The sequence below is a fragment of the Myiozetetes cayanensis genome, unplaced genomic scaffold (genome assembly GCF_022539395.1).
Source record: "Myiozetetes cayanensis isolate MyiCay16 unplaced genomic scaffold, myiCay2020 scf9, whole genome shotgun sequence".
NCBI classification, from domain to species: domain Eukaryota; kingdom Metazoa; phylum Chordata; class Aves; order Passeriformes; family Tyrannidae; genus Myiozetetes; species Myiozetetes cayanensis.
In genome coordinates, this window is record NW_026088185.1 from 11651991 (window position 1) to 11678754 (window position 26764).

The 26764-nt window shown below is 39.2% G+C and overlaps 1 protein-coding gene across 12 annotated transcripts in view; it reads left to right on the top strand.

Moving 5' to 3' along the window:
* CARF (calcium responsive transcription factor) overlaps positions 1–26764 on the top strand; it is a 40028-nt gene that overhangs the window by 6629 nt on the left and 6635 nt on the right. For 9 of the 12 annotated variants that reach the window (XR_007632114.1, XR_007632113.1, XR_007632117.1 and 6 more), the window contains 13 exons: positions 253–519; positions 1620–1740; positions 3950–4079; positions 5635–5719; positions 9681–9870; positions 12810–12936; positions 13364–13507; positions 13939–14172; positions 14560–14722; positions 15708–15783; positions 17980–18110; positions 19093–19456; positions 21727–22428. Coding sequence is in view for 1 of the 12 variants with exons in the window: in XM_050340630.1 (XP_050196587.1) it covers positions 310–519; positions 1620–1740; positions 3950–4079; positions 5635–5719; positions 9681–9870; positions 12810–12936; positions 13364–13507; positions 13939–14172; positions 14560–14722; positions 15708–15783; positions 17980–18110; positions 19093–19456; positions 21727–21842 (2091 nt within the window). In the remaining 11 variants the exon portion in view is untranslated. Of the gene's footprint in view, positions 1–252; positions 520–609; positions 686–1619; positions 1741–3949; positions 4080–5634; positions 5720–9680; positions 9871–12809; positions 12937–13363; positions 13508–13938; positions 14173–14559; positions 14723–15707; positions 15784–17979; positions 18111–19092; positions 19457–21726; positions 26760–26764 lie in introns of those variants that run through there. The other 3 variants (XR_007632122.1, XM_050340630.1, XR_007632123.1) reach the window with 3 other exon arrangements.

Sequence of the window (26764 nt, forward strand, 5' to 3'; positions counted from 1 at the left end):
AGACAGTTTCAGCACAAGTGGTTTTGGGGAGCAGATTTCGAGTGAAAGGGATTTACTCTGCCCTTAGGAGAGAGGGTTTGTTCTGGGAAGCAGGAATGTGAATACTTTTTCAGCTTGGAAATGGAAAACAGAAGTAGAACTGCTAGTGTTAGCCTCTTGATCAGAAGGGCAAGAGCTCCCTCTGAGTATACGATACAGCACATTGGTTTTAAATGTTCTTTTCTCTTTCTTTTTTTTTTTTCTTCCTAATAGAAGTTGCTGCTCAAAGTACATTTTACTGGTTTTCCTCTGTGAAAGCATCTAACGTGCATGGATTCCGGGGATCCATTGTTTGGCCAGAGTGACTCTCCTGCAGCCTTGCCCATCACAGTCCACGTCTCAGGCAGTTGTCCATCATCGGCCGTGCCGGCGCGGCCACCCCAGCCACGGGCTCCCTCTGCAGAGGAGTTCCAGCTGGCAGACCAAGCCAGGCAGCCTCTCTGTGAGCTGCAGCCCCCAGGAGGGCCCAGTGCACCCATGGTGAGTGTGTCTGGAAATGGGGCTGATGGTGTGTTCACAGACGAGGGAGCCCTCTGAAGAACTCTCTTACATGGTGCTTGTTTGTTGTAGCAACAGCTGATTCAGACTTTAGCAACAAGGTGAAACTTTGCAGTGGTTCAGTTCTTGCTCCAGTTGCCCCCCTCAGGTAGGCAAATCCTGTCTTCAGCCATTACTAATTTTATTAAACAACAACTTAATGTCTTTTGCCATTATCAAGCCTGGATGCTGATGTGTATGAGATCTCATACGTCTGCTGCTGCTGCTTTCTCTGTATTCTCTGGATAAGTCTTTCTCTTTGAATTTTCTTGAGGGATCTGAACATAAGCAATAAACTAACCCATTATATTTCACCTTTCCCCTTACACCCCAATTAATTTGCTTGAAACATTGCTTTGTAATTTGTAACAGCTATTTTGTAAAAAGGTAACGTTCTTACCCAGAGGCCTTGGTTGGCATGTATTGTGCTGTCACTACAGACACTTCACCCATTTAAAGTGTAATTTATCAGAAACATCTTTTATGTTACTCTAGGTTTTGTAACATTGTTGGGAACAAGTCCTTTGTAATTATCATCATAAGGAGTTAAGTTTTTCAAATTTCTAGGTAATTTAATTTGTTTTTTTTAAGTCCTGCAGCTTTTCTTCTGTCTGCTTTTGCATGAAATACTGCTCAGAGAGGTCAGTTTCTCAGGAAGTAAAGGTCAAAATTTTTATATGCTAGGATTAATTTTGCTAGTTTGTCAGAGGGGTTACAGTGAATCCAACTATGAATGACTTTCAGGTTTTTCATACCTTTAATAATAGTGTTGTAAGTTTCAAATAAATGTGTAATTCATTGTAGAATCATGAAAGGTCATGGGTTTTTTCCTTTCCTTAATTCAGTTAAAGGGTTATTTTAAAAAGGGGAAAGTAATTTAAAGAAATTGACTATAAATAGGCTGTTTTCTTATCATGTGAAATGAAGTTAATTTATAGGCACTAATTCCAACCAAAATATTTCCTCTACTGATGACAATCAAACCCAGTCATGCTGCATGATCTCCATACAAACAAGTGCCATTTTGTGTGATTGCCTTACAGATGATTGTTGCCAGCCAGTCAGAAAATGGACAGGTGCTGCATGTCATTCCTTCTGCTCAGCCAGGAGTGACCCAAGTGATTATTCCTCAAGGTCAGCTTCTGGATGTGGCCAGCTCACAGGGTGAGTTTAACCTGTGGGACTTGAGGGCGTGAGTGCCTGAGTGTATCCTGCATGATCTGTCTTTGAGCACCTTGTTTATGTGTGTTTCCTTTCCTTACTCAGCTGTGAGACAAAACACATCCTGAATCCGCTTTCTGATTATGAATCTGGCACCCCACACACCATCTTTTCTGTTGGGCAAAAGCCTTATGAAAGAAGAGCTATTATGCTCCCTTTCTGAAGGATTTGTGATGGGTAGATTGAGATATCAAGCAGAGTTGTTTCTTGCCTTATTTACCATTAATAAGGATGTTTATGCTGTCAGACAGCTGTACTATCATCTTCAGATTTTCACTATCTGTTTACTTCATTTTGAGTGAAGGAGTTAATTTGTGTAGTGCAGAAAGGCCAGGACAGCATTAATTCTTCTGTTCCAGAAATCACTGATGATGATGCATCTTTTGTGAAGCCAGGAATGAATTGCCTGGTAGAAATTCAGTTCCCAGTAAAGGAAAATGAGATGTAACTTTCACTTTGTTGCAATGTGATAATTGTCACATTTTAAGTATGTGGGGAGATGTACAACTAGAAGTGCAAACTTTAAGGTTTTCTCTAGAAAATGGACATACTAAAATCTGAAAGCATTGATTATCTGCCTTGCTGGATGGCAAAATGCTGTGTACTAGTTTGCATTCACAGAGTAAGACTGAGAACTAAGTGGTCACATTCTGTTAAACTCTCAAGGGTTCTTTAAACTTTTTTCATTCTCTCTATAAAAATCTCAAAATCTGAGCAGTAGTTAAGTGCTTCTGGGGAATGATAGCTCAAAGGTAAGACTAGAGTCCTGATGCTGGGTGGATAGAAGATTTGGGATTCAAGTCATGCTCTAGCCCTTTTCACTTACAGTTGGAATGTAGTTCCATGACCTTGCATTGAAAGGCCTGTTGCTGCCCTAATGCTCAGCCTTCCCTCCCTTTGCAGCTCCTGCAGGGGTAAGAGCACTGTTTGGTTGCAGCACAGTGTTGTTAACATTACTGCAAAGCTGACCCTGAGCCTTTAGTGCCAAAACAATTGCTGCTGCTGTTTGTAAGTGCCACATTGCAATGCTGAATAGTATCTTTGTGTTTCCATTACTCATCTTGCATGGGGCACTGTGATAATATGTGAATACACGTTCCACAATAGTGGTACAGGGTTTTTTGGTGGTTGGTTTGTTTGGGTTTTTTTTCTAGAGATTACTGTGTAAAAAACTTTGTAGTTATTTGATCTATAGCAGACAGTTAGGAAGACTTTTCAGTGGTTTGCTGTGGAGATTAAAGGGGAAGGAGAATGGCCTGTCAGCCCTTGAGTTTCTCTTGTCTGCACATGGCGGTAATGCATGACACGGCACAGGCTTCGGTGTAGCCTGTAGGGTCTTAAGGGCACGTGTGTATAGGAGGAACCAGTGCTTTGAGCCAGAGTGGTGGGAATCTGAGTGCACACGTTCGAATCTTCTCACAGAGCTTTCCAGTGGAGTGATTTCTATACTCTGTCAATAGCTTATCCCTGTCTCTAGGGATGGGGGATAGAGGCTTCCATAACTGAAGGGCAAAAATTCCTCATCTAAAGAGACCTTGTGTTTTTTTGTTGAGACCAAAATATCGACTGTCTGCTTTCAGAGTTTTCCATTATGTTTTTGTTTAACTGTACACACAGGCTTCAATCCAACAGTAATTTTTGGCTTATGGATTCCTCCCTATTACCAAGAAAGGCTAAAACATTTGCTTTAACAGCATGTCAGATTCAGTTACAAGTGGCCTGTTTTTCTCATTTAAGTGTTCTTTTCCAAGTACAAAGCAGTATCATTACCTTATTTTTTCTTATTTTAAAAGCAGCCAGTGTGTGATTTGCAGCTGAGCAAAATAGTTGTGCAATCCTGTATGGATTCATGGAAATGTAAAGCAGAGTAATTTACAAGTTGTTCTGATTATTTGCCTTGCTGTGGAAGGATTAATTAGCAGTAGTGTGATTACTGAAGTCCTTGAACACAAGCAACCTTATCAAGTATATCTGCATATTTGTGCCTGGAGTTAGAGTACTGATTCACAACTATTCCACTACTTTATCATCTATAAAACTTCTTTCATATGTCAAAAGGCTTGCTTTCCCAAACACGAGGTTTAGTCATAGCTGCTTGTTTCCCTGTTCTTCATTCAGTTATTAACCAGGAGACTGTTTTATTCTTGTAAAGATGCTTTGGAAGAGAAGTGTGGTGATGGGAACCTGCAGACTGTGGTGGTGGCTGCTATAGCAGACAGTGCAAGCAGTTACATTCTACATCCACAGGCATCTCTCACTGTATCGAAAAGAACAAGCACCAGGTAGGTGGGGAGTTAAAAGGATGAACCATCACTTTGATTCACTGTTAGCACTGCATTTATTTCTTGTGGTTTTGTTTTTGCAGTGGTTATCACAAAATTACCATGGAATGGAGGTTATGAACCCTTAGGGTTAGTGAATGATGTATTGCTAACTGTGTTTTCAGGCAGCTTTTGTATGTGCCAGAGCAGTGGAAAAGGCAATTAAAGTACCTGTATTCTATTCCCTGTATTCCAGACATAATGGGATATATTCTGACTGGAGCAAGAGGTGGGCATTTAAAGTAACACAGTGCAAATTACTGAAATTACTTTCAACTGACGCTGTTACTGCCAACCGAGAGTTGAATGTGATCCAGTGAAGGAACAGCAGGGGAAGTTGATGTTTGAGGGAGGAAAGTTTCATGTATGAGTGTACTAAAACCTATATAAACCATCCTCCCACAAGAAGACTGTAGAGATTAATTTTTTAGATAGGGTTTTCAGTAGTTAGCATTAATTATCTAGAGCCTGGTCTTTGTTCTCTGGGTAACTTCTTTGGTGTCTTTTGGTAAAATATGAGAAAGTAGCTGGTAACAGTGTATTTTGGTGAAACAGCACACAGATTAGCAACGTTTCTGAAGTTAATTAGCTGTTAGGTATTTTTAACTTCATGTCCACCTGATTCTCTCCCCATGCTAAATGTTGCCTACTATTTTAATTCCTGAATACTTTGGAATTCTTCTTTTCTTTAAAAAAACCTCAAACCCTCAAGCCAACCAAATAGAGCAACAGCAACAACAACAAAAAAACCCCAATGACAACAGAAAAACTCCCAAAGAAGGTGTTTGCTCTGTGGACTGCAGGCTGGCTTTGCATTGGTTTATGCTCTTTAGAAATTGAGATGTGGAAAAGATCAGAGTAATCTCACTCCAACACAAATTGTATGTGTTCAAGAAATATGTAAAATGAAGAGAAACAGTTTGTGAATGGATTTTGAGAACACAGTCTGTACATGTCAGAAAAATAATCCTGGAAAGGAGGCATGTTTTTAAAGACAGGAGGTGATGCACTTGTTTTGGAATAATAAATGTTGAGTAGGCATTATTTCTGACCCTGGATTTAAGGAATGGAGAAACTGGGTATATACTTAAAGTAGTTATTGGAGCTGCTTCTCCATAATTTAAAATATATTAAAATGTGCAGTGTTTGATATTGGTTTTAATCTTTAGCATTTTACCATCAGTCTACATAAGAAAATTGTCAAGACAATCAGCTGGTCTATTTCACTGTGTTTTGTCTATTGTTGTCAAGCAACAATACTAAGAATACTGAATGTTTGGAGGTCTTGAATGTAGAAAACAGTGGTTTTGTTAAATACTTACATTTAGTGTAAATTATTTTAACAATGAAATAGAACATGAAGAAAAGGAAGCCCACGTTTTTAAGGCATGTTGATACAATACCCATAGTTGAATCATATGCTCTAGGATTATACATAATACACTGATTTGACTAAATTGTTGCTTTCCTAAATGTCTCTGTAGACTTCTATTATAGTTTTTTTTTCCTTTTTCAGGATAGTGGAAGATCCTTTTCACATCCCTCACCAGCCATTGCCACTAAATACGCCTGCATGGGCGCGCTGTCTCAGGAACTGTGAGGTGGGCCACAAAGAGTTCTGACTTGGTGTTTTTATTGCCTAGATCTAACATAGTGATCCTGTTCCATGAAAGGAATAATTCCTAGTTGTAGGAGTTGTGTTCAAGCTTCCTGGTATATAGTACTGGTTCTGCTAACACAGTTAAACACATAAAATGCTGTGGAATCCCTTTCTATTTTGAGAATGTTAGAATAACTGACCGTCAACAGCTTCTGAAGCAAAAAATGTGCTGCTGAAAACCTGATGCCTTACAGTGCTGGGAAGAATCATTGTGCACCATGTTAGGGCTTGTTTTTGAACTACAGGACAAACTTTGCTGACCTCTGCAATTGTTCATACTGGTTTGTGTTACCACACAGAAATCAAAATCCATGTGCCTGGCCAGTGTCAAGTCTGAGACTTAAAGCACCTTATTGTCAATATTTTACTAAGGATTTCTATTTCATATCTTCTCCATCTTTTTTTCTTTCTTTTTTGTCCCAGCAAGTTAGGTTACCTGTGCTTGTTTTCTCTTTTGTTAAAAAGTGCTCTGTCTTTATTGCCTGTGATGGCTTTTGACCTAAACAGAACTTTTCCTTTATTTACATATTGTTAGGTGTCTGCAGAACTATCCTGATGACTGGATCCAATCAACAGCTAGAATGTACCATAAGTCATTTAAAAGGAAGGGAGGGTAGAAGGGAAGACTCTTGAGAGATCAACTACCCCTTCCTCCTGCTACCAGACTCTTCCTGATGATAGATGTTTATTTCACTTTCTCTTAATACCTTTTAAAAGGAAATCTTATGCTCTCTAGCTGCTTCATATCTTTAGATATCTCTACCACTTGCGTTTTCTCCTATTGACTTGGCCACTGATAACTGGAAATTATCATTGCAGGGTCTTAGAAACTGAATTTCTTTCCAAGTATCCACTTAGAAATAATTTTAAAATATATTAATCTCTTCCTCTTTTTATATGCCATGTATTTCATACAAATGGTACTGTCCACTCTTGTATCGACTTAAACGTTAAGAAAATTAATAGCAGGAATTCTTCCATGGTGGAGATACCATTTCCATAGAATCAGTCTCTTAATTCAGTTGGCCAGTTAGTTGGTAAAGTTCACTGAACTGTGTTTTTAGCACTATGTGACACACTTTCCTGTCTTAACATCCCTATGGCTTATCTGAATCATTTATTATTGTTTTCATTTTATAGGAGGACTTGTATTATGTTTTACTTTGTCAATCTGAGTCTATTACAAGGAATTTCACCTACTCTGTTTAAAATTCACAGCAACATTTATAGGAGAGTTCTTATTTTTATAGAAAAGGAAATAGAAATATTGTCTGTTTGAAGTGTTCTGAGGACATAAACATCTGCTTCTGCTGTTGAGCAGAACTGTTGGCTGTATGCATTAATCTTCCCTGATCCACTGGAGACTGCTAGAATGTATGTACCTTTTCATGGGTACAGACTAGAGACAATGGGATTTTGGGGTGTCATTTATCTTTCGGGTGTGACTGTCTTACAAGTTGTTCTGTTACTAATAACAGAATTGCAGGGTCCTACTGAAATCTGTAGAGGTGGCAGTAAATCTGGCAACTCACAATTCCCCTCTTTCGGTTGCTTGCCAGAATAGAGACAAACAGTGTTGAGATCTGTGTGACTTTCACAGGTGTCAGCAGGTGAAGCCACTGCACCCTAAAGGGCAGTGACTCCTTCAACAGTTACTACTGCAGGTGAACACAGAGCAGTCAAAGCTACAGTTATCCAAATTAACACTAAACTCTGTGTTTGGTGTTGATTCTCTGACTGCCTTGAAATGTTCAGCGTACACTTGCTGTGTGTAGACAGCATAATGCCTTCTGGTACCCTGCTGCTGTTAGTTCACTCAAGGAAAACTGCAGTTTTGGTCTATGTACTTTAGTGGAAGCTTTTATGTACCTTTGCTGAGATGAGGCCAAGGCAGGGAAAAGGAATTGCTCCTTTTTTTTTTGTCTTGAACCTTGGAGTGAAAGGGTTGGAGAGTATCCCGTTACTTCAAGGTAATTACTTTATTAATAAAAAGTGAATTTAAAACGAGGCTATTTTCAATAACCTACTTACTTTTCAATGGTGTGATCAGAATGCATTTCCAGCATGTACCAGCATACTGAAATAAAGTGTAATTATAAACTGTATTATTTAACTATACGAAGCTAAGTTAATTTATTTGTCTGAAGCAGGTGGTCTCATTTGTCTTTTTTTTTTTTTTTTTTTTTCCCTGCTTGCAAAGCTCATGGAGAGCAGGGATCTTATGTGCTTATGATTTTCTTCTTATCCTCCTTCTTTCTGCCACCAGTTTAGGTGATGATCTAACTTGTGCAAAAGTAAATCTAGAACAGGAGACAGTACCTTAACTGTTATTGCTACTTTTCTGGCACAACAGTTTTATCAATCTTCTCGTCTCTTAGAATAAGGTCCATGTTCTATTTATAGTGACAGGTGTAAGATAACATTAAAAAAACCCTGGTTGTGCAGTATTTATTGTGGGGAGTGGTGCTGTAATCCCTATTGTGAAAGGCAGCATCCCAGCTTTCTGTAAGGAAGGTAATTCTGGTACTTCTCAGGCTGCTTTGCTTCTCCTGGATTTTTCAGACCAAGTTTTGGACAGAAATGTCATTTATAACTTCTAAGTAAACAATTGCCAACCTCTCCAGCTCTGCACAGCTGTGTGGGTGCCTCCTGTGCAGACTTTAACTGCTGGAGCAGTGTGCTGGCAGAGCAGGAGGTGCTCAAGCATCAGCTCCTCGTGGCTCAGTGACTCACAGGCGGTGCAGACACAGCCCTCTGTGTCTGGCCTTGCACTTGCAGCAACGCCACACTGGCCCAGTTCATTCACAAGATCTTTGTTGGCTCTTGGTTGATTTAGGTTTTGCACAGACATTTTGGTTTTCTTAGATGACTATGAGGCAGGTTTTAGGCAGTTGTCACTGAAGTATCTGTGCAGATAATAATCTTGAAGAGACACTGTTGCTGCTTTTTTTGTCAGTACTACTTAAACATCTGGCTGCTCCATGACTGAAGGTGGCAAAAGAGATTCATCAGACTTTGGTACTCATTCACAGTGTGTTTGTTCCACAGACAGAGTTGGCAAACTACTCTGGGTGTTACTTACAGCTGGTTGCCCAACCTCACCCTGAGCTGCATATGAACAGAAGGAAGCATGGCATTCTGAGTTTGGGTGGGAAGTTCTCTGTCCCAGTAGTTTGATAGCTGGCTGGCCCTGGTGGACCAGCACTGAACCAACTGTGATGGCACTGGATAACTACTTGGAGTCTAGTTAGATGCAGTTTTTGTGGAGTTGCCAAGATTTTAGCAGAGTTCATTGAAACCATCATCGGTTTGCACATGGCAAATCCGGTGTCGCATGTTCCTGTGGAATGCTGAGAATCAAGAGTGCCTTGAAGGCTGGGAGGGCTATTACCTGGGACTTTCCATTCAAAGTTAGTGCACTAAGTGGGTGAGACAGTTACTGGTGGTATAGGTGGGTGTATTCTGCTCCAGCTCAGTGGAGCGTGTGTGTGTTGCAGTACATGCGTAGACAGTTATTAGTGGTTCAGAGATTCTCTGTGGCAGTCAAGTGAAAAACTTCATCTAAGACAGATTTGTGTAGGTGGTGACTGTACCTGAAGTGTGTATTGGGGGCAAACCACAGGAGTGAAGTTGTCCTATGGAAATCAGAGTTGGCTGTAACTGTGTCAGGGATTCTTGGTGTTCTTAGGGTCGTGGATGGCTGACCAACTCCTGATCTCAGTGGAGACTGCTCTGGTGTTAGATCCTACAGTAAATCTCTGAGGGACAGAAAACATGAAACACCAAAAATCTGGGCCTGTGTTCTCACCTACCAGAGTCCCTGACTGCTTTTGTTTTCTTTGTGTAATGTTCAGCAGTCAGCTGGGTGAATAATGCTATTATTTCACCTCCTTTCCATGCAGAAAATTGGGGACTCGTACCGCGGCTATTGCGTGAGCGAGACAGAATTAGAGAGTGTTCTAACGCTACACAAGCAGCAAACACAAAGTGTGTGGGGGACACGCCAGTCTCCAAGCCCAGCCAAACCCGCCACACGGTTGATGTGGAAATCTCAGTATGTCCCATATGATGGGATCCCCTTTGTCAATGCAGGTAACTAACTTTTTTTTTAATAACTGCTTTCAAAATTTCAACATTAGCTGCCAGCTGGCCATAAAGAGGAATCTTTATGTTGTTCCTTAGTGTTGATAAAGTCAAGGCACAAACATAAAAAAGGAGCAGCTTGGGCACTTCTGTGACACAGTCTGAAGGAACTTGTTTTCTGAAACCAGAGGAAACACGGTTTTGGATTTTTTTATGTTTTGTTGTGATTATTTCCTTTTGTTCTTTAGAAATCAGTTAAGTACTATTTGATGGGGGCTCGTGTGATGAGATCTTTAGGTGGAGGTCCCATCTGCTCTATTAGGACATGAAAGTGCTCGTAAGGGTAAGAGCTTGTTGATTATTCTTGCCTAACTTGAAGATATTTTGAAGAGTTTATTCCTCAGGAGTCAATAAACTATTTAAATTGCAATCTTAAAAGAAAAGTAAATAAATTTTAAAAACTAACCAAACAAGATAAACATAACATACCTCAGGAGAGACATTTTTGTTTGGTTTATTTTTAAATGAAGAACATGAAGACTTCATAGGTTGGTAATTACATATTTAGCTCATGCAATGCATATGTGAAATTACTAAGAGTTAATTTGGTTATAAAATGAATGGGGTTTAATTGTTACATAGAGAAAACAATTGGCAGGAATGTAGGTTATGTGCTTGGGTTCTTTTTTTTTTTCCTGAAAGTTACTGAAAAAGTGAAGTATTAGCACCAGTTTTAAAGCTTCAGCTGTAAATTGTGAGGTAAAAGAAAACAAAGTCAAAGCAACTTACACTTTTTTCCCCCCAATGTGTATATGAGACATCTTTAGTTTCCTCTAAGGTCTGCCTGATAAATGAATTGCCCCACAGTAAAATATTTACAGGGAAAAAAAAACCTCACAGGTTTTTTTTTAAAGATATAGGGTCATGGAAGCACAGATTATTAAATTGTAATATTTTTTGCTTTGCTCAGACCCCAAAACAGACATTTATATTTCTAATGTGTTGCCTTTCCGGTACATTTAGGTTTGGTTTATAACTCATCTATGAGAAACATTCATTAAAATCCTTTTCACCTGTAGAGCGGAGGCTGTAAATGTGATTTACTGAACTGCAGTTCAGATCCCAGATAACTGAATTGTAAACTGTGCAGGACAAAGTGTTGTTCTTGAGGAATTTATCCTTTCTGCAAAAGGGGATCTAATCTGTAATAGCTTTCTTGCTGGGCTTCTGTGTCTGTGGGGAAATACAGAGAAGCTGGGTAGCTCCCCATGGTATAAAACATGCACTAGTCATCAAAATCTTGTTGTTTTTAGTGAGAATTTTGGATGGTTGAAGCTTTTGTTGAACAAAGTCCCTATCAAACTGGTTTTGAGATTCATTTTAGCAAAGGCTAGTTTAAAGCTGTTGAAATCTTTTCAGGCCAGAAATTTACATTTTAAGTTTGTATGTTAAAATTTGTTAATGTTTGTTTGTTGAAAACGAGACAAGATATGTTTGTTATATATAATTACCTTTTTTTCATTATTTTTTAATGTCATTAATTGCCCTGGGGCAATAAATCATTTGCTATCTTATGGAAGCAGATTACGTTCCTGTTGTAATACTTAAAAAAGGTTTTGGTTATGTCACTTGTGGTATAGGCAGCTGCTTGCCTGATAAATAAAAGATAACTAAACATGACGTGGAAGAAATTTGGAAAACATTCCCTTCTTGACCACTTTAATGCTTTGCTTGTTAATCCTTTTGTTAGAGGTCTGATTGGAAGAAGTCAGTTCAAGTTTAGAGCAAAGCAGTGTTCGTTTAAGCCTGTCTGGTTTGTGTGGCTATGCCACACTGCAACTCTGTTATTTGGCAGTTAAGATAGCTCTGACTTGCAGTTAAGAATTTATGGGACAGGCTGGTCTGAAGTGTTGATTTAAGCCGGGGGGCTGGAAATGGCTGCTGACCTGTTGTTGTGGTTTATCCCCAGCTGGAAACTACCACAGAGCCACTCGCTCTTTCCTCCTGGTGGGATAGGGGAGAGGGTTGGAAGGGTAGAAGTGAGAAAACTCATGGGTTTGAGATAAAGGCAGTTTAAAAGGTTAAGGAAAAGCTGTGCACACAAGTAAAGCAAAGTAAGGAATTCACTCACAGCTTCCCATCCTCAGACATGCATCCTGCCATCCCTAGGAAAGCAGGGCTCCATCACCTGTAATGCTGACTTGGGAAGACAAACACCATAACTTTGAACATCCCCCTCTTCCTCCTTCTTCCCCAGCTCTGTACGCTGAATGTGAGGCCATACGGGATATTCCATACCATATTCCATGACTTTGGTCAGTTTGGGACAGCTGTCCTGGCTTTGTCCCCTCCCACTTTCTTGTGCCCCTCAGCCTCCTTGCCTGTGGGGTGGGGTGAGAGGCAACAAAGACCTTGACTCAGTGTAAGCCCTGCTCAGCAGTAACTAAACATCCCTGTGCTATCAGCACTGTTTTCAGCACAAATCCAAAACACAGCCTTATACTGGCTACTGTGAAGAAAACCAACTAAATCCCAGCCCAAACCAGCACACCTTTGATTTCAGCTGTGAATTTTCTCTGCTATTTTGGGGATTCTGCTTCTGTTCATTACCAGCATTGTGCTCCTTCCGTAATTTTCTCGTCTTAAAAAGTATTGGTGTTCACCAGGGCAGAATCTCATATTTTGCCTTCACATATGTTGCAGGAGTGTTGTGAGGTGTGACAGGTTTGAGAAATGCATAGTAAATGCTCTGTGTTCTTGCATGCTGTGATAGAAGTGTTTGCACTGTATTTGCTTGCTCCACCTAAGTATTCTGTCTTCTGAACAGTCCGATGGCAAACAGAAATGTTCTGTTTCATAACTCTCATCTCTTCTGTAGTTACTGTTTAACTGTAAAAAATTCAGTCATTGCTTGAATAAATACAGAGTGTATTGTCTTCTGTTTCCAGGAAGCAGAGCCATTGTAATGGAGTGTCAATATGGGCCAAGGAGGAAAGGTTTCCAGCCCAAAAAAGCTGGTGAGCAGGAAAGCACCTCTGGCCATCTGGACAAGTACAAAGCTACTTGTCCAGCAAGGTAAGAATTATCTATAAGAATTATCTGTAAGAGTGACTTATAATCCTAAGAAAGCGTTGCTTCTGTGAGCTGGGACAGGGTACTGTTCTGGAGTGGTAGCTGATACTCACTGCTGGAGCTCTCAGCTTCATCTCCTTGGGAACTTGAGGTTGATACACATTTAGAGGTAACGAGGAAGTGCTGTCCTGTTTGACTGAGTAAGACTGAGATTTGATAGATTGCCTGGATGCAAAGTAGCAGCACATCACTGTAATGAAATAGAAGTGAGAATCATTATCTACCTGAGCATTAGTGAGTTATTGTGATGTCAAACTTTTTGTATAGTAGTGTCTGATATGAAGTAGGTGAGGTTTTGCCTTTCTCCTCCCAAGGACAAAGTATATTGATGGAGAATTTTTTTTTATTCCCCTGCCTTTCCCCTTGGAAGGATCTATATTAAAAAGGTTCAAAAGTTTCCAGAATACAGGGTTCCTACTGACCCTAAAATTGACAAGAAAATCATAAGAATGGAGCAGGAGAAAGCATTCAACATTCTGAAGAAGAACTTGATAGATGCTGGCGGTATCCTCAGGTGAAGCTTCCACTTTTTTCTTTATTTTCACAAACGAAGCAAAAAAGAGCAATGTTTTGCTTGGTTTGCTTTATTTTTTACTTAGTCAGTTATTAAGGCTTTTGATTAATATCAATAGCAAAAAAATCCCACAATGTCAGTAGACTCCTGTGGCTCTGAAGTATTAATTTGTTAAGTGTGTTAAATACCAAGTGGTAGAACTTCAGCAGGTGTTTTCATGCAGATAGAGGTAGTCGTATTATTGGAGGGTTTGAGCTAGTTTATTCTATGTTGAAAGGTGTGAGAGGCCTTGAGTTGTGAAAGACATTAGAGCCCTGAGTTCTAGGTCACTCTAACTGGGTTGTTTGTGGTTGTCAGACTGCTTCCCTAAGACACCAAATTTTTTGCCTTTGCTTGAGAATTGTGTGTATAAACTCCTTCCTTCTTGCTAGGTGGTATGTACAGTTACCCACTCAGCAAGCCCACCAATACCATGAAATGGAAACGTCCTGCCTCCCTCCCTCACCCTCCCACTTTCCTGCGTCTTCTCCTGAGGAGGAGGAGGAAGTTGTTAGAGATGAGAACTGTACTCTGCCTTCTCGACTTCATCCTCAAGTGGCAGACAAGATCCGAGAACTGGTGTCTCAGGGAATAGAGCAGGTCTATGCAGTGAGGAAGCAACTAAGGTACAGAACTGTCTGGAATGCTCTCAGTCTGTAGTGCTGTATCTACTCTTGGATTTGATTAATTTGGTTTGCAGCTAAGTGGTAGTGCTGATGCAGTGTATTTCCCAGATGTCATGAGACTGTTTTTCCCAGCTCTTGTCTTTTCTTTCCGTATTGTTGTTGTTAGCCTCCAAGAGCTACTGTACTCTTTAAATATACTTAAATAAATGGGGATTTTAAATTCCAAACTCTGTAGCAGATGCACAGGGAACTGGCAGAAGATCATCTAGCTTGCTTTTGTCTTGTCATTGCAACTAGGGGAGGGAGAAGGGAGTGGTATCTCTAACAGATGAAAATAGCACCATGTATTTAAATATGCATATTTGAATGTCCTTTAACTTGTGACAGAAAGTATGTGGAAAGAGAGTTATTCACGCCTGATGAAGTGCCAGAAAGGCATAACCTGTCCTTCTTCCCCACTGTGAATGACATCAAGAACCACATTCATGAAGTACAGAAGTCTCTAAGGAATGGAGAGATGGTGTATAATTCAGAAAGTGTCCCAGCAACGGTATGTTAGCCTTTGTGTATCTTTTATGATTTTTGGAGTTATACTGGAAGTCTTGTTTTTAATGTGTACCATTTTGCTGTGTTTCTTTAAAAATTCTCTATGACTTTATATTTTCACTGGAATCTCTGGTTGAGCACGATTGGATTAAATGTGAATAAAACCTTCTGACCTTCTTCAGTATTTATCTCATCAGCATTAGATTGCTGTTATTTGATTGACAGGCTATACAATACTAGCACTTCATAATGCCCATGAACTGGAAGCCCTGTGGTGTGGAAAAATTGGCACGTGGCAGAAAATTTTATTCATGGCTCTGCCCTCATTTGTTTTGAAGAAGTTACTACTGCTCTTCTGTATCTGAAAAAATGGGGGTGAAGTGTGTCTGAGGTGCAGTCTAAATTAGGGCTTGCGTGACATTTTGAGTGTGTAAATATTAGTAAATGCACTTTATAGCAAGTGAAGTAAGCTTGAAGTCAATACTTCTGAATGCTCAGTAACTCTTAAGTGGTGTTTCTTAATTTTCTTCCATATACTGACTGATAAAGGATACACAGTGATCCTAGTTTTCCCAGTTATGAGAGTGACTGCTAAGAAACTGCTGATTTAAAATCAGCTTTGACAAGCTCTACTGTTAAATCATGCTGTGTCATCAGCCTTTCCCTTCTTCCTATACTGTTATGGCCCAGGTGAGTGAGTGTTCTTGTTAGTTAGCCAAATGGTTTGAGTGGGTTTTATTTTAAAATCTTTAAACTGTCACGAGCAGACTTCAGCCTTACTGATGTAGTGCAATATTCACAATATTTTTTTTTTTAATCAAGAACTCCCAAAATGCAAAGTTATAAGAAAATAAGGAAGTGTAGTTTTAGACACTGTTTTCCTACGTTGTTTTTAGACATTGTTTTCCTACAGGTGCTGTATTGAGCCTGTGTTCCTGCAGTAGACAAGCTTGTACCCTTTCTGAGCACTGAGATCTTTTTCCTTTCAGCTGCAATGGACCACAGACAGCGGGAATGTCCTCACAGAAACAGTGACTGTTACGTTTGCCTCCCCACCTTCAGATGGTAGGACTGGATGGATAACCTAGCCGTCTTCAAATGTGTTTTATTAGCTATGTCACACAAGTTCAGTTTTATTCCAGAGAGGTTGCTGCCGTGTTCTGTCACTCAGCTGAACTTAAGAAGGATTATTTTGCTATAACTGTTTTCATTTGCTTTTTTAACAATTTGACTGCATGTGTGGAAAAATATGTAGTCATGATGTTGTTGGCAGAAGAATTAAAATAATAAATTTGGTTTTTATTTAGCAGCCTCAAGCACCTAAAAATTTTAATGGGATGGTTGTGTGGAAAGAACATTTTATCTTGGGTGAAGGTGCCAATAACACCTGTCTAGAGAGAATTAAATTAGACTCAGCTTGAACAGTGAGTTCAAGCTGAGTCTTCTATTTTAAGAAAGTGTTGTTTTTTAGGTGGAAAGAAATCTGCAATGTGAGCAGCCATACTGCAGTTAAGCTTGTATGCCTGTGTTAATATTGCCACCACTGTGCTTTTATGGAGAGACACAGAATAGTTGTGCCCTCGACAGCTGTGACAGAATGACTTTTGGTAGGAGCTGAGTGCTGGAGAAGGTTCAGGAAGAGATGAGTTCTTGGTTTATTTGTTTTATACAGATTATCCTCTAAGACAAATTAGCCTGTCAAATGTGTGAACATCCATCCAGTGACATACTGAATTTTACAGGAAGCCAGAGAATTGGATTTGTTTGGTTTTATGCACATGTGCACCAACTCAGTGAATATAAGCAGATACTCTAATTGCAGCATGTCTTGTCTCCCCTTATATGTGTGGGTATGTGTTTGTACATATTTCAAACACATGTTTATAATTGTATTACAAGTCTAAGGGAAAAAAAGAAGCCTGACTTTCTAAAAATGAGCTCTTCTTAATGTTTGTGAAGTGGTAGCAGGGGAAAACAACATTGACTTTTATGACGACTCTTTGTGTAGGTTTTTTTTTTTTAATTTCAACTTGTGCCAGATGGGGACAACTTTACATTTAAGAAATCAAACAGTAACAGAAGTTCTTGTGCAGAACTCCACGTCTCCATGGAATACAGCTTTCTCTGGAGTGGGTGTATCAGGAGTTGAACTATTAGCTTTATTCCTGGGCATGTTGCTGTAGAATACAACCTAAGGAAAGAACTGCTATCTCTTCCTGCATGTGAACTTTCACATATGCATGTGGATGTTAAAAAGAGCCTAAATATTTGAAGTAGTTATGTTCAAGGAGATTTATAGAGACCATCTTGTGGAGTTATGGTAAGGAGTTAAGAATTTGCAGATCAGTGTATATGTTGAAAAATCTATCTCCCCTCAAATTGCTGAAACTTTTTCTGTGATTTTCTGATAAGAAAGCATTTTGCAATTGACCATTCTCAATTTTTGCCATTCACCAGACTAGTCTGCATTCACAGGGCCAGCTCTTCTTTTACCGTTATAACAGTGAAACTGCTAAATAAAAAGGCTGAGCAATGTCTACTTGTGTCTGCATAAATCTTAACCAAAATGTTCTGGGTGGCTCAAACAGGAAATGAAATGATCCCATGAGAAGTTTTCTTGCAGAAATTGCTACAAGTGAATCTCAGTTTTTACAAGGCTTCAGGAAATGAAGTCCATCATTCTTGCACTGAATAAGAATTTTGAGGATATGATGTAATCTGTAGGCTGAAAGGCCTCCAGATAAATGGGCTTCTGATGGTATTGCATAGAAGTTATTCTAATTTCAACAAGACTGGAGAGGAGTAGTGAGACAGAAAATTTCCTGTGTAATTTTTTTTGAAGACAACCCTTTTTTTTTTGATACCTATCTGTTACTGAGCCCTTACTGAGGTGTAGATGTTGTCAAATTATTTGTTTGCTGCTTTGCTAGAAATGTTTCAGCCTTTATTCTGTAACTACAAATTCAAAGCACAGTGTAGGGTTCAATTACTTTGCTCTCAAGAACAGATTTATTGATGCTTCTGGTTTTTGCTCTGTGTGGATCCATACAATCTTCCTACAGTACTGGTTTTTTTCTCAGTACACAGTCATTTTCCTTTATCATCCAAGTTCTGCAAAGAAAACAGCATTTATGTATATATATGTCTTCTGTGTATCTATATTGAGATTGAAGGGGTTTGTTTGGTTTGCAAGGAAGGCTTTTATTAAACAGGAAGAAGAAATTTGGCCTAACTGTCTGCTTCCTCTCTTTGACACTGTAGGGAGCACAGGAGGGGAGTCAGTCGTCACCAAAGCAGAATCCAACCAGGGTGGGGAGTCCTTGCTACCAGAAACAGCCCAGCTGTTGTCTTCACTCTCTTCACTTCAGCCCAAGATATTTGCACAATTTCAGGTACAATCAAGTTATTTACAGAACACTGTGCTGGAAGTGCTGAGGGCAAGCTGAGAACAGCAAGTTCCCTCTCAGCTAATCCCAAACACTGGCCAGGTAACTCGGGGCTGTCAGCTCGTGCATGTCACACATAGCTGTGTGTGGGGGATCCCACCACCAGCTTCTGACACTTTGAAGTTGGGGTCTCTTGTGAAGGCAAAATCAAGAACATGAAGGTGGTGGGTTTCTGCTTCAAACCAAGTGCCTGTTCATTTTCCATATGGTCCAGTCATTCCGTAATGAAAATGCTGCAAAACAGAGGGGAGATAGGTCAGTCTCATTTATTCCTTTTAAATCCTCCTCCAGCCTCTTAAAAAATATATTGAAGTCCTAAAACTGCTCCTAGCTCAGATCTGTAAATTTCCAAGTTGAAAGGCCAAAGGGTGGAGATAAGAATGTCATGCTAAAAGAGCTTCTTCTAAAGCTCATTTCCCTTCAAAGCTGGCTCTCTTAGCTTTCCTCCCTAAGTACTTTGAAAAGCTGCTTTCATACTTCCTGAGCCCCAATGAAATGCACAATATTTTCCCTAGAAATACAGTCTGCACTAAGGTGCTGTTTTACTTCGTGTTTCCCTCTCTTTCTGAAGACAGCCTGGCTCCTCCACCTCACACTGGTTTTTTTTTAAAGCAGTATGCTTAGCATAGATTATCCACTTCTTGTTGGAATGGGCAGTATTGGGGAATGGTTTGAAACTGAGTATCAACAGAAAATTAGAGCTTTGTGGTCATAAGCAGTCTTCTAGATGCTGTTAGATACCATTGTCCTAATTGTTTTCAAATGTATCTTGAGCCTAGGGTTGCTGGGATTGACTGTTCAAAGGAGATTGTATGTAGGAAGTCGGAAGCTATCCACTTCCAGCACTGCAAAATATGTGCTGTTAAATGCAAACTCCTTCTGCTATAAATACAAATATATGTTAGTGCTTCTGCCTTCTCTTTCGCAGGGATTACAGCTGCAGTCAGCATTTACCTCCGCAAACGGATCAGCAGCCCTGCTAGCTGTAAATAACCATTCCCCTCCCAGCCCTGCGAGTCTCCTGGATTCCCTAGGGAGTGCACTAACCAGCCGTTCTCTAGCACTTAGTCAGGGACACAGTCTGCAGGCAGGTGCTGGCCTGACACAGCTCAGTGCTGCTGCCTCTGCCTTTGGGACTCCGCCTGGCTCTGATCAAAGTCTGGCCACCACGGGCCAGTTGGTACCAGCTGGAGGCGTAGATGACTCCAGAAGCCTGGAAGGGATCCATCACATTCTCTTGGGAGATGTACAGACTGTTCCAGTTCAGATTGTGGACAACCATCCAGCACTTAGTAAGTTGCAGTTTTCTCAGTAAAATGTTAATATAGAAAATAAAGTGGATTTTGTTCTGTGTGGCTTGAAAGGAGAGAAATGTATTGATAACGGGGAACTTGAGCATAGACTTCTTTCAGTTGATTCTAATTAGTTTTTACTATATTAAAAAGAAACAAACAAAAACCACAAAAAAGGAGCCCACCAAAAAAAGCCCCAAACTTATCTTTTGCTGTAAAAAGACACTTGTCAGTTTCTTTGACCAAATACCAACTTATTTGTTAAACACAATGTTTTTGCCAAAAATCCTAATATTTAGCTATAATTACAATCTTCAAATTATTTTTGAGGGGAAAAATAAAAATAGGAAATAACCAATACTGAATCTAGTTAGAACTCTTTGGAAAGAAATATGGGGGTTTTGATGACTTCTTTGTTTACATCATCCCAGCAGATTTCTGAAAAATTTTAATAATGTTTTACTAAAATTCTGTAGTCATCAATATGCTTTAGAAATGGTCAGATGGGGTTGTATGTGATTGCTTGGAATTTCAAAGTACTCTTTGAAAACAGTTTTTAAAAAAACACAGTAAACACTGTAAATAACTTTCTATCAAATTGAAGGCTCCTTAAAACCATTGCTAACAAATGTCAATAGCCTTTGAATTCTCAGCCATGGAACCTGATTGAGAATGGAAGCTTGCATCCTCATGGATTGATTTTTAATTCTGGGTGAAGAAAACCTATTAGATGTGAACCATACATAGATCATCACAACGTGGTCTTTTGCCTACCCAGAGAGTCTGAAAACATTAGCTGTGCAATGCTTTAGTATTTCTATATTGTCTTTTCTTGTCATCTCTGACTTTTAAAAAGATGACATAGCTACACCTTCACAATGACATGATAATTACCTCCCTATGTTCCAATGACTTCTACAGGTCAGCAAAACTTTATGTCCTTTTTATTTCTTCATGTATTCTTGTGTTTTCATTTTCAGAATATTACAGAATTTAGTATAAATTAAGGGTACATGAGGAAATATACTGAAATTTATATCTGTTAAAGTGATAATGGCTTTTTTTACTGTGGCAATATTGTCAAAGTTAAATTTGAGGGATTTTCTGCCTGTTGTACTCAAAGGTTTGTGTAACTGGTTGTTTTCCCTTTTATAATTGAATTTGACTTCTCTCCTGAGAATTTTTTTTTTTTCAAGGTAAAAGAATTTCAGAGAGGTTATCAAATATTTAACCCATTTGTTCAGGCTAGATGTTGATGCATCTCAAAAATGTTTGTATGTGATGGATGTTGTCAGTTAATTTTTAAAAGAAACTATTTTACTCATAAAGAAATGTAGTCAAATATAAAATTATGTGACTGCAAGGACTAAACTCACTGTTCTTTTGGGCTTTCCATTTTTCTCTGATGAAGGTCTCAGACTGTCCTCAGCAGCTTGAATCTGGAAGTTGCAAGAATATTGGTGCTATTCCTAAGTTAGTGGAGTAATTGCCTATGAAATTTTTTTGGGTTTTTTGTTTGCTGTTTTTTTTTCCCCCGGAGACAAATTCTTTGGAGAGCAGGTCAAAAACGAGTCTAGTCTGAAGGGGGAATAATGCTACAGAGCTTATTTGGAGGAAACATCATATACTTGAACTTAGCAGTTCAGTCAATTTGTATTTCAGGGGGTTTTTTCTCTCCTCCATGTGTGCATACACTCACGCACACGTGGACTTGGTTAAAGCTATCCTCTGTGGTCTGCATTTTCTCATTTCTAAGTACTAGCTTAAGGGTGAGCTTATTTCCTGCTGAAAATGGGTGTGCAGCCTTTGAGAAATGGCCAACTGTGCCTGAAGTGTAAATCATTCTCCAAATCAACATGCTTTAGAGTTAATTTGTTCAGCAATAGCACCTCCATTCCTCTGTGGAAAAGAACCTCACAACAAAACCCAAAAATTAAGATGGTAGCTTTATTTTTTCCATAGGAAAGAGAAAAGACATTTTGTGTGAGAATGATTTTATATCTCCAAACATTTTTTTTTAATAAAATGTTTTAACTATTGTTGCTCAAGGGGGCCCTTACTGTAGTCAATTCGTGTCAACTTGCAATGTCTTAGAGCACAGTAGTTGATGTAACTGGTTGTCAAGCTAAACAGCAGTTAACTTCATATATGCCTTACCTATTAGCTTGAGTTCCTGAAATGTTTTTCTTTTAAATGCATACTGTTATTGAGGCTGAAGCATTGTCAGTGGAGTTTGAACTTCAGTGTTTGATTTCTGTTTTGTTTTTAAGCTGAAGAAAATACAGAGGGTATTACCTGTGTGAGCCAAGTTAAACAAGAGCCAAGAGAAAAAGCATCATCTGTGGAGCCAGATAAAATCAGAGACTGTCACAGTTCCTCACCGTAGTTCCTCACCTTCACCTATGAAGCCTGGAAGGATTTTTCAAGTTGGAGAACTCTAAATGTCTTGGAAGGAAAGGCAGGTGCTCTCAAAGTCCTGCCATTCTTTTTCAGTTGTATTGTGACGTTCAGACTAAGCATACTTTAGGGTAGTTGTGACAGAAGGCTGTTTTGATTTGACTGATGTGGCTCACTGCCAATTCCAGGTCACTCAGTTGCCCTGTGGAACACACCTCTCTCTTCTGTCTCAAGCTTTGAGTAATTTGGGTGCTATCCAAATAGCCCATTTTGGTTAATGTTTCTGCAGGTCTTGCACAGTTTAATTCCTTTGCTTTAGAATATGGATCATGATGCTGGGTTTGCTTTTTCTCCTCGAGACCCTCGACTTTTTTGCACTACAGAGACCATAGAATCAGTCGGCTCCGAGATCTCAGAATCCAGTGGCAAAGTTGATCGGTATGGCAATGATTTTGTGACAAAATGAAGGTCCAGGATGCTGAACTTAAAAGTGATAAAGAACATGGATGCTTAAGAGAATGCAGCTTTGACCTGATCATAATGTTAATGGTGTGAAGATCAAGGAGAGGAGAAAGGTGAGGTTGCCAGGTGAATGTCAGTTTGTGTGATGAAGAAAAGGGTGTGAATTGTAACGGTGAATATTTTCAACTTTGGCATCTTTGAACTTATGTTCTGGCTTTATGATGAGGTTCATTGCTGTGTGCAGCTTCCTTTGCAGTGGTACTGTATTAGCAGTTGGTCGTAACACCTAAATGCAGGAGTCTTGTCTCATGGAAAATGATGGATGCTGCCATTTCAGCTTATCTATCTTTTGCTTTATGCTCTTAAAGCTATCAGCTCAGATAAATATCATTTAAGCTGCTCCTGTTCATGATGTAGGGCTTGTGATGTAGGCATTCCTAACAAGCCCAACAAAACAAAGCAAGTAATATAAATTCAAGCAGTATGTCCAAGTTTGCTGTCACTATAACATTCAGAAAACAAACACATCTTTTTGAACAGTGACATCTTCTAAGACTAAAATGATCCAGGCCATTAAAATAATAAGCAGGAATCTTTAGAAATTGAATGTGATAAAAAATTATCTTCTAGCAATGTTTAAGTCAAAGCCATAATAAGTGACAAGCTCTGAGCTGTGTAATATGTGACAGACATGTTTCTTTAAGTTTCTTTATGTTTCTTTAATCACACATGTCAATTTAAAGCCCTAAATGAAATGAAACTGATGCCAACATAGATATCAAGGTAAACAATTACATTGTTTGCTTCAGATGATGAATTCCTAGAGCAATATTCAGAGTACTTTGTATTCAGCAATAGGAGCAGTTCTGTTGTTAGTTCCTACTAAGTGGTTGAAGCTTGATCCTAAAATTAGGGGCTTTTTTTCTGTATGCTGTGGAAGAATGCAGTCTGAGGACTTTTCTCTTTCTTAGATTTGAGAACAAACAAACCAAAAAAAAACCCAGGAAAATTATTAGTTTGTTTATATAGAGTAAAAAGTGTTGCAAATATTATGTGACCCATTTTTAAATAGTTACATTTGTTAACTTAAATTCAAGCATTCACAAACATCACCTAAATAGTGGCCATTTAATATAATTCCTTTCATTTTCTTTTGAGCATTTAAAGCTGAAACTTTCAAAAGTCTTACGTTGAACCTGTGTTCCAAATGCTTTATGTGCAGCATTTGTTAGGTAGGTGCTATATCTTAGTCTTAACATACCTTAACTTCTGTGAGGTTAACTAGCATTGTGAATGCTATTTACTTAAAAGCTAATGTTTATGGGTTAGCTCCCATTAGAACTTCCCTAGAGGATCATGGTCTCATTAAATAAGAGGCAGTATTTTATCATGCAAGTGCATAAAAAAACTCTCGCTTTTTGGAGCCTCTCATATTTAGCTTCTACACTGAATTGTTTTGTGGTATGTCTTACTTGTTTCTGGCTAGGGATGATTCCACAAAGTGCACCTGGGTTTATTTTTGGACTTTCTGTTTGGGTGGGTTTGGTTGGTTTGTTTGTTGTTGTTGTTAACTGTGAAAACTTGTCCAAAATGGGTGCCCTCTGCTGCAGTCCTAGTTCTGGAGAACTCAATCACTTTCTCTTTTCCAACTCAGTAACTGCATTCCAGAGCGGGAACCTCCTTCTGTGCTGCTGTATTCGATGATTCCATCACCTTTGGTTTTTCTTAGAGTTTAAACTAATGCATTCCAGACTATGTTATCTTTCTCCTATGTTATATTGCTCCTTTTTTGGAGAATTTCCCTCACTTTGGAGAATGCTTATTCTCAAAAGAATAAAGTACAGCCAAAGATTACCAGCAAGATGTTATTTCAGTTTTAGTTCTCTTCAAAGGAAACAATATGTTTATGGTTGGAGTAAAAGCTTAAGGAAAGAGAAGTTACATTTCCATCAGTTGTTGCTTAGTTCCCTCATTAACAGTTCTGGTCTTTAACAGTCACTGTTCTTTCCACCATAAGCTACAGCCTCATCCTGCACTGAACAATATTTCTGACAGTACTTCTATTTTTGGCGTAGTGCTCACAGCTGGAGGAAATACTCCTTTAGTCCATCTTGAATTGCAGGCTGCGAAATTAATTCTACCCTGATTTGCATGGTACCCTGAAAACAATAGAACAAAAAGTTGGAAGAAATTTAAAGAAGCAAGTAAAGCATTAGTTGGTTTTAAAAGCTGGGGATTAGACTTGTAATTCTGTTCATCAAAAAATTTATTTGAAGTGCTTCTTCAGCCAATATTCACATTTTTGTTTCCAGTTTTCTTCATTTTCACAAAATTTCAATTCCTTGTCTTTCAAATACATATTTCAGTTTATTACTGTGTTGCTTTTTAATTTAAGTTAACCTTTCTTTTTCAAAGAGTATGTTTACGTTTGTTTTGTGTGTGTTGCTAATGGAAGAACACAAACTCATTACCCATATCCAGTCTCTGTACTCGATACCTTTTTTCGCTGATGTCTACCTAAATTTTACAGGGAAGATTGTTATGCATATGAAGAAGATCAGAAGTAAACATTACCACTTTCAGTGCAGTTGAATTTGTTTGAATAGAACACGCAAGGCTGTTTTTGCAGAGAAAGCTGTGTAGCTTCCTGCAGAGCAGTTGGTTATTACTCTGTGTTGGAATTGTAGATGCTTTTCTGACGTTTACTTTGTTTTCTTGTGGTTATGTTCAAACATTTGTTTTGCAAACCTAGAGATCCTGAGCTTCAACAGCACTGTAAATGAACAAATTATTCTCTGTTTATCCTCGTTGTTGGTTGCCCATAAGAGTGATTGGTTGCTTTACAAGAAGGGCTGTGCTTCTGTCTGTGCATGCAAAAATAACTTTTTGGTAAAATGCAGAGAAGGCGTAAAAAAGCACACAACCAGAGCTCTCATTCAAGGTTGGCAGCCTCTTGGATGGAACCAGTAGTGTTAATGAGTCCTCTTTGTGGTATAAAGACTGTTGCAGTTTGTACAAAATTTAGAGACACAGATGTGTGTATGTGTGTGTATATATATATATTTTTATATAGTAACTTAATGTATAATATTCCTATTCAAATGTAAACTACTTTTTCTTTTAAAGTGTAGTCTATGTTGTCGTTATGGGGGCTCATGGGGAGAAATGCAAGAGCTACTTTAGGGCAGTGAATTTTGGGTATGATGGAACACAGGTAGGACAGCTCCAGGGAGACCAGGTGGAAGAAGTTCCTGAAGGTTTGTGAAAAGCAAGGATCCTATGGGGAGGGCTGATGGGGCCCAGTGGTGAGGGTGGGCTCTGGGGTTGAGAACCCATCACAAAGGTTCAGTGCAGCTCCTGAGTCTGGCCACAGTCCTATCTGTGCCAGTACTGCATAGTCTGAGTTGGTGGTAGGAATTTAAAGGTATGGAAGAAAAGGGAAACCTGTCCTGCCCTCAAAATCAACAAAGCTGCTTGACTTTTGGTGAGTACCAGAGGCAGATAAATGACTTCCCATAGTCTGAGATGGCCATTCTTAGCTTCTAATATGAAGAAGAAACTCCTCTTGGAGCTTTAACCCATGACCATAGACTCTTTTTCTTTACATGATACCAAGGAAAATAAACCTTTTCTTCCCAACTGAATTAACTTGCTGCTCTCCTCATCCATCTGACTGCAGCTCTATCTACCTCAAGCATACTCAGGATCCACCCAAATGTCTGTTTCTTCACACCTGTTAAGGCTTCCACAGAAATCCCATGTCCTGGGGCCCTCCAATCTCAATGTTTTACTGCTGGCCTGTTGAAGCAGCTGCTGAGTTCACTGCACAGGTGAAAAGTGGTGAGATTTGCCCCTGTCAGTTTTTCTTCCTGTTTTCCCAGAATCCTACGTCCATATGTTCCTTTTAATTCCATTAATTTTTTTCCTTGCTTGCTCTGGGGGTCCTCACCATTACCTGGATAAATATCAGGGAGCCACATTTCACAGGACATCATTACATTCATAGCAACTGAGAAGATCTGATAAAACAAGGAGGGAAAGGACGGTTTCTGCCAGCTGTTAGGGCTGGCCTTTCATACCACTTGAATTCCTGATTCTGGCTGTGGATAGTGGCTGCCTGTTAACTTGTCTGTCTGTTGGCAATCTTACAATTTTCTCCCCTAAGCCTATTCAGTCAGATATGTTCTCAGATGTCTAGGCAGGAAGAATCTATTCCATTAGGGATAGAAAGTGTGATATAGCTGAGGATGGTGCTGTAAAAAGTTACTGCTCTTCGTGGGTCTCTGATGAGAAAATTACCTTTGATCTGCCCTGCCCTTCTGAACAAAGCTTTGTTAGGAATAGACTTCAGAGCCTATGCCATCAGTAATAATTATCTTCTGCCAGCAACAGTGCACCTCATTAATGAATGAAACAAGCACTATGTAAAACAGGCTGTGTTGATTTTTT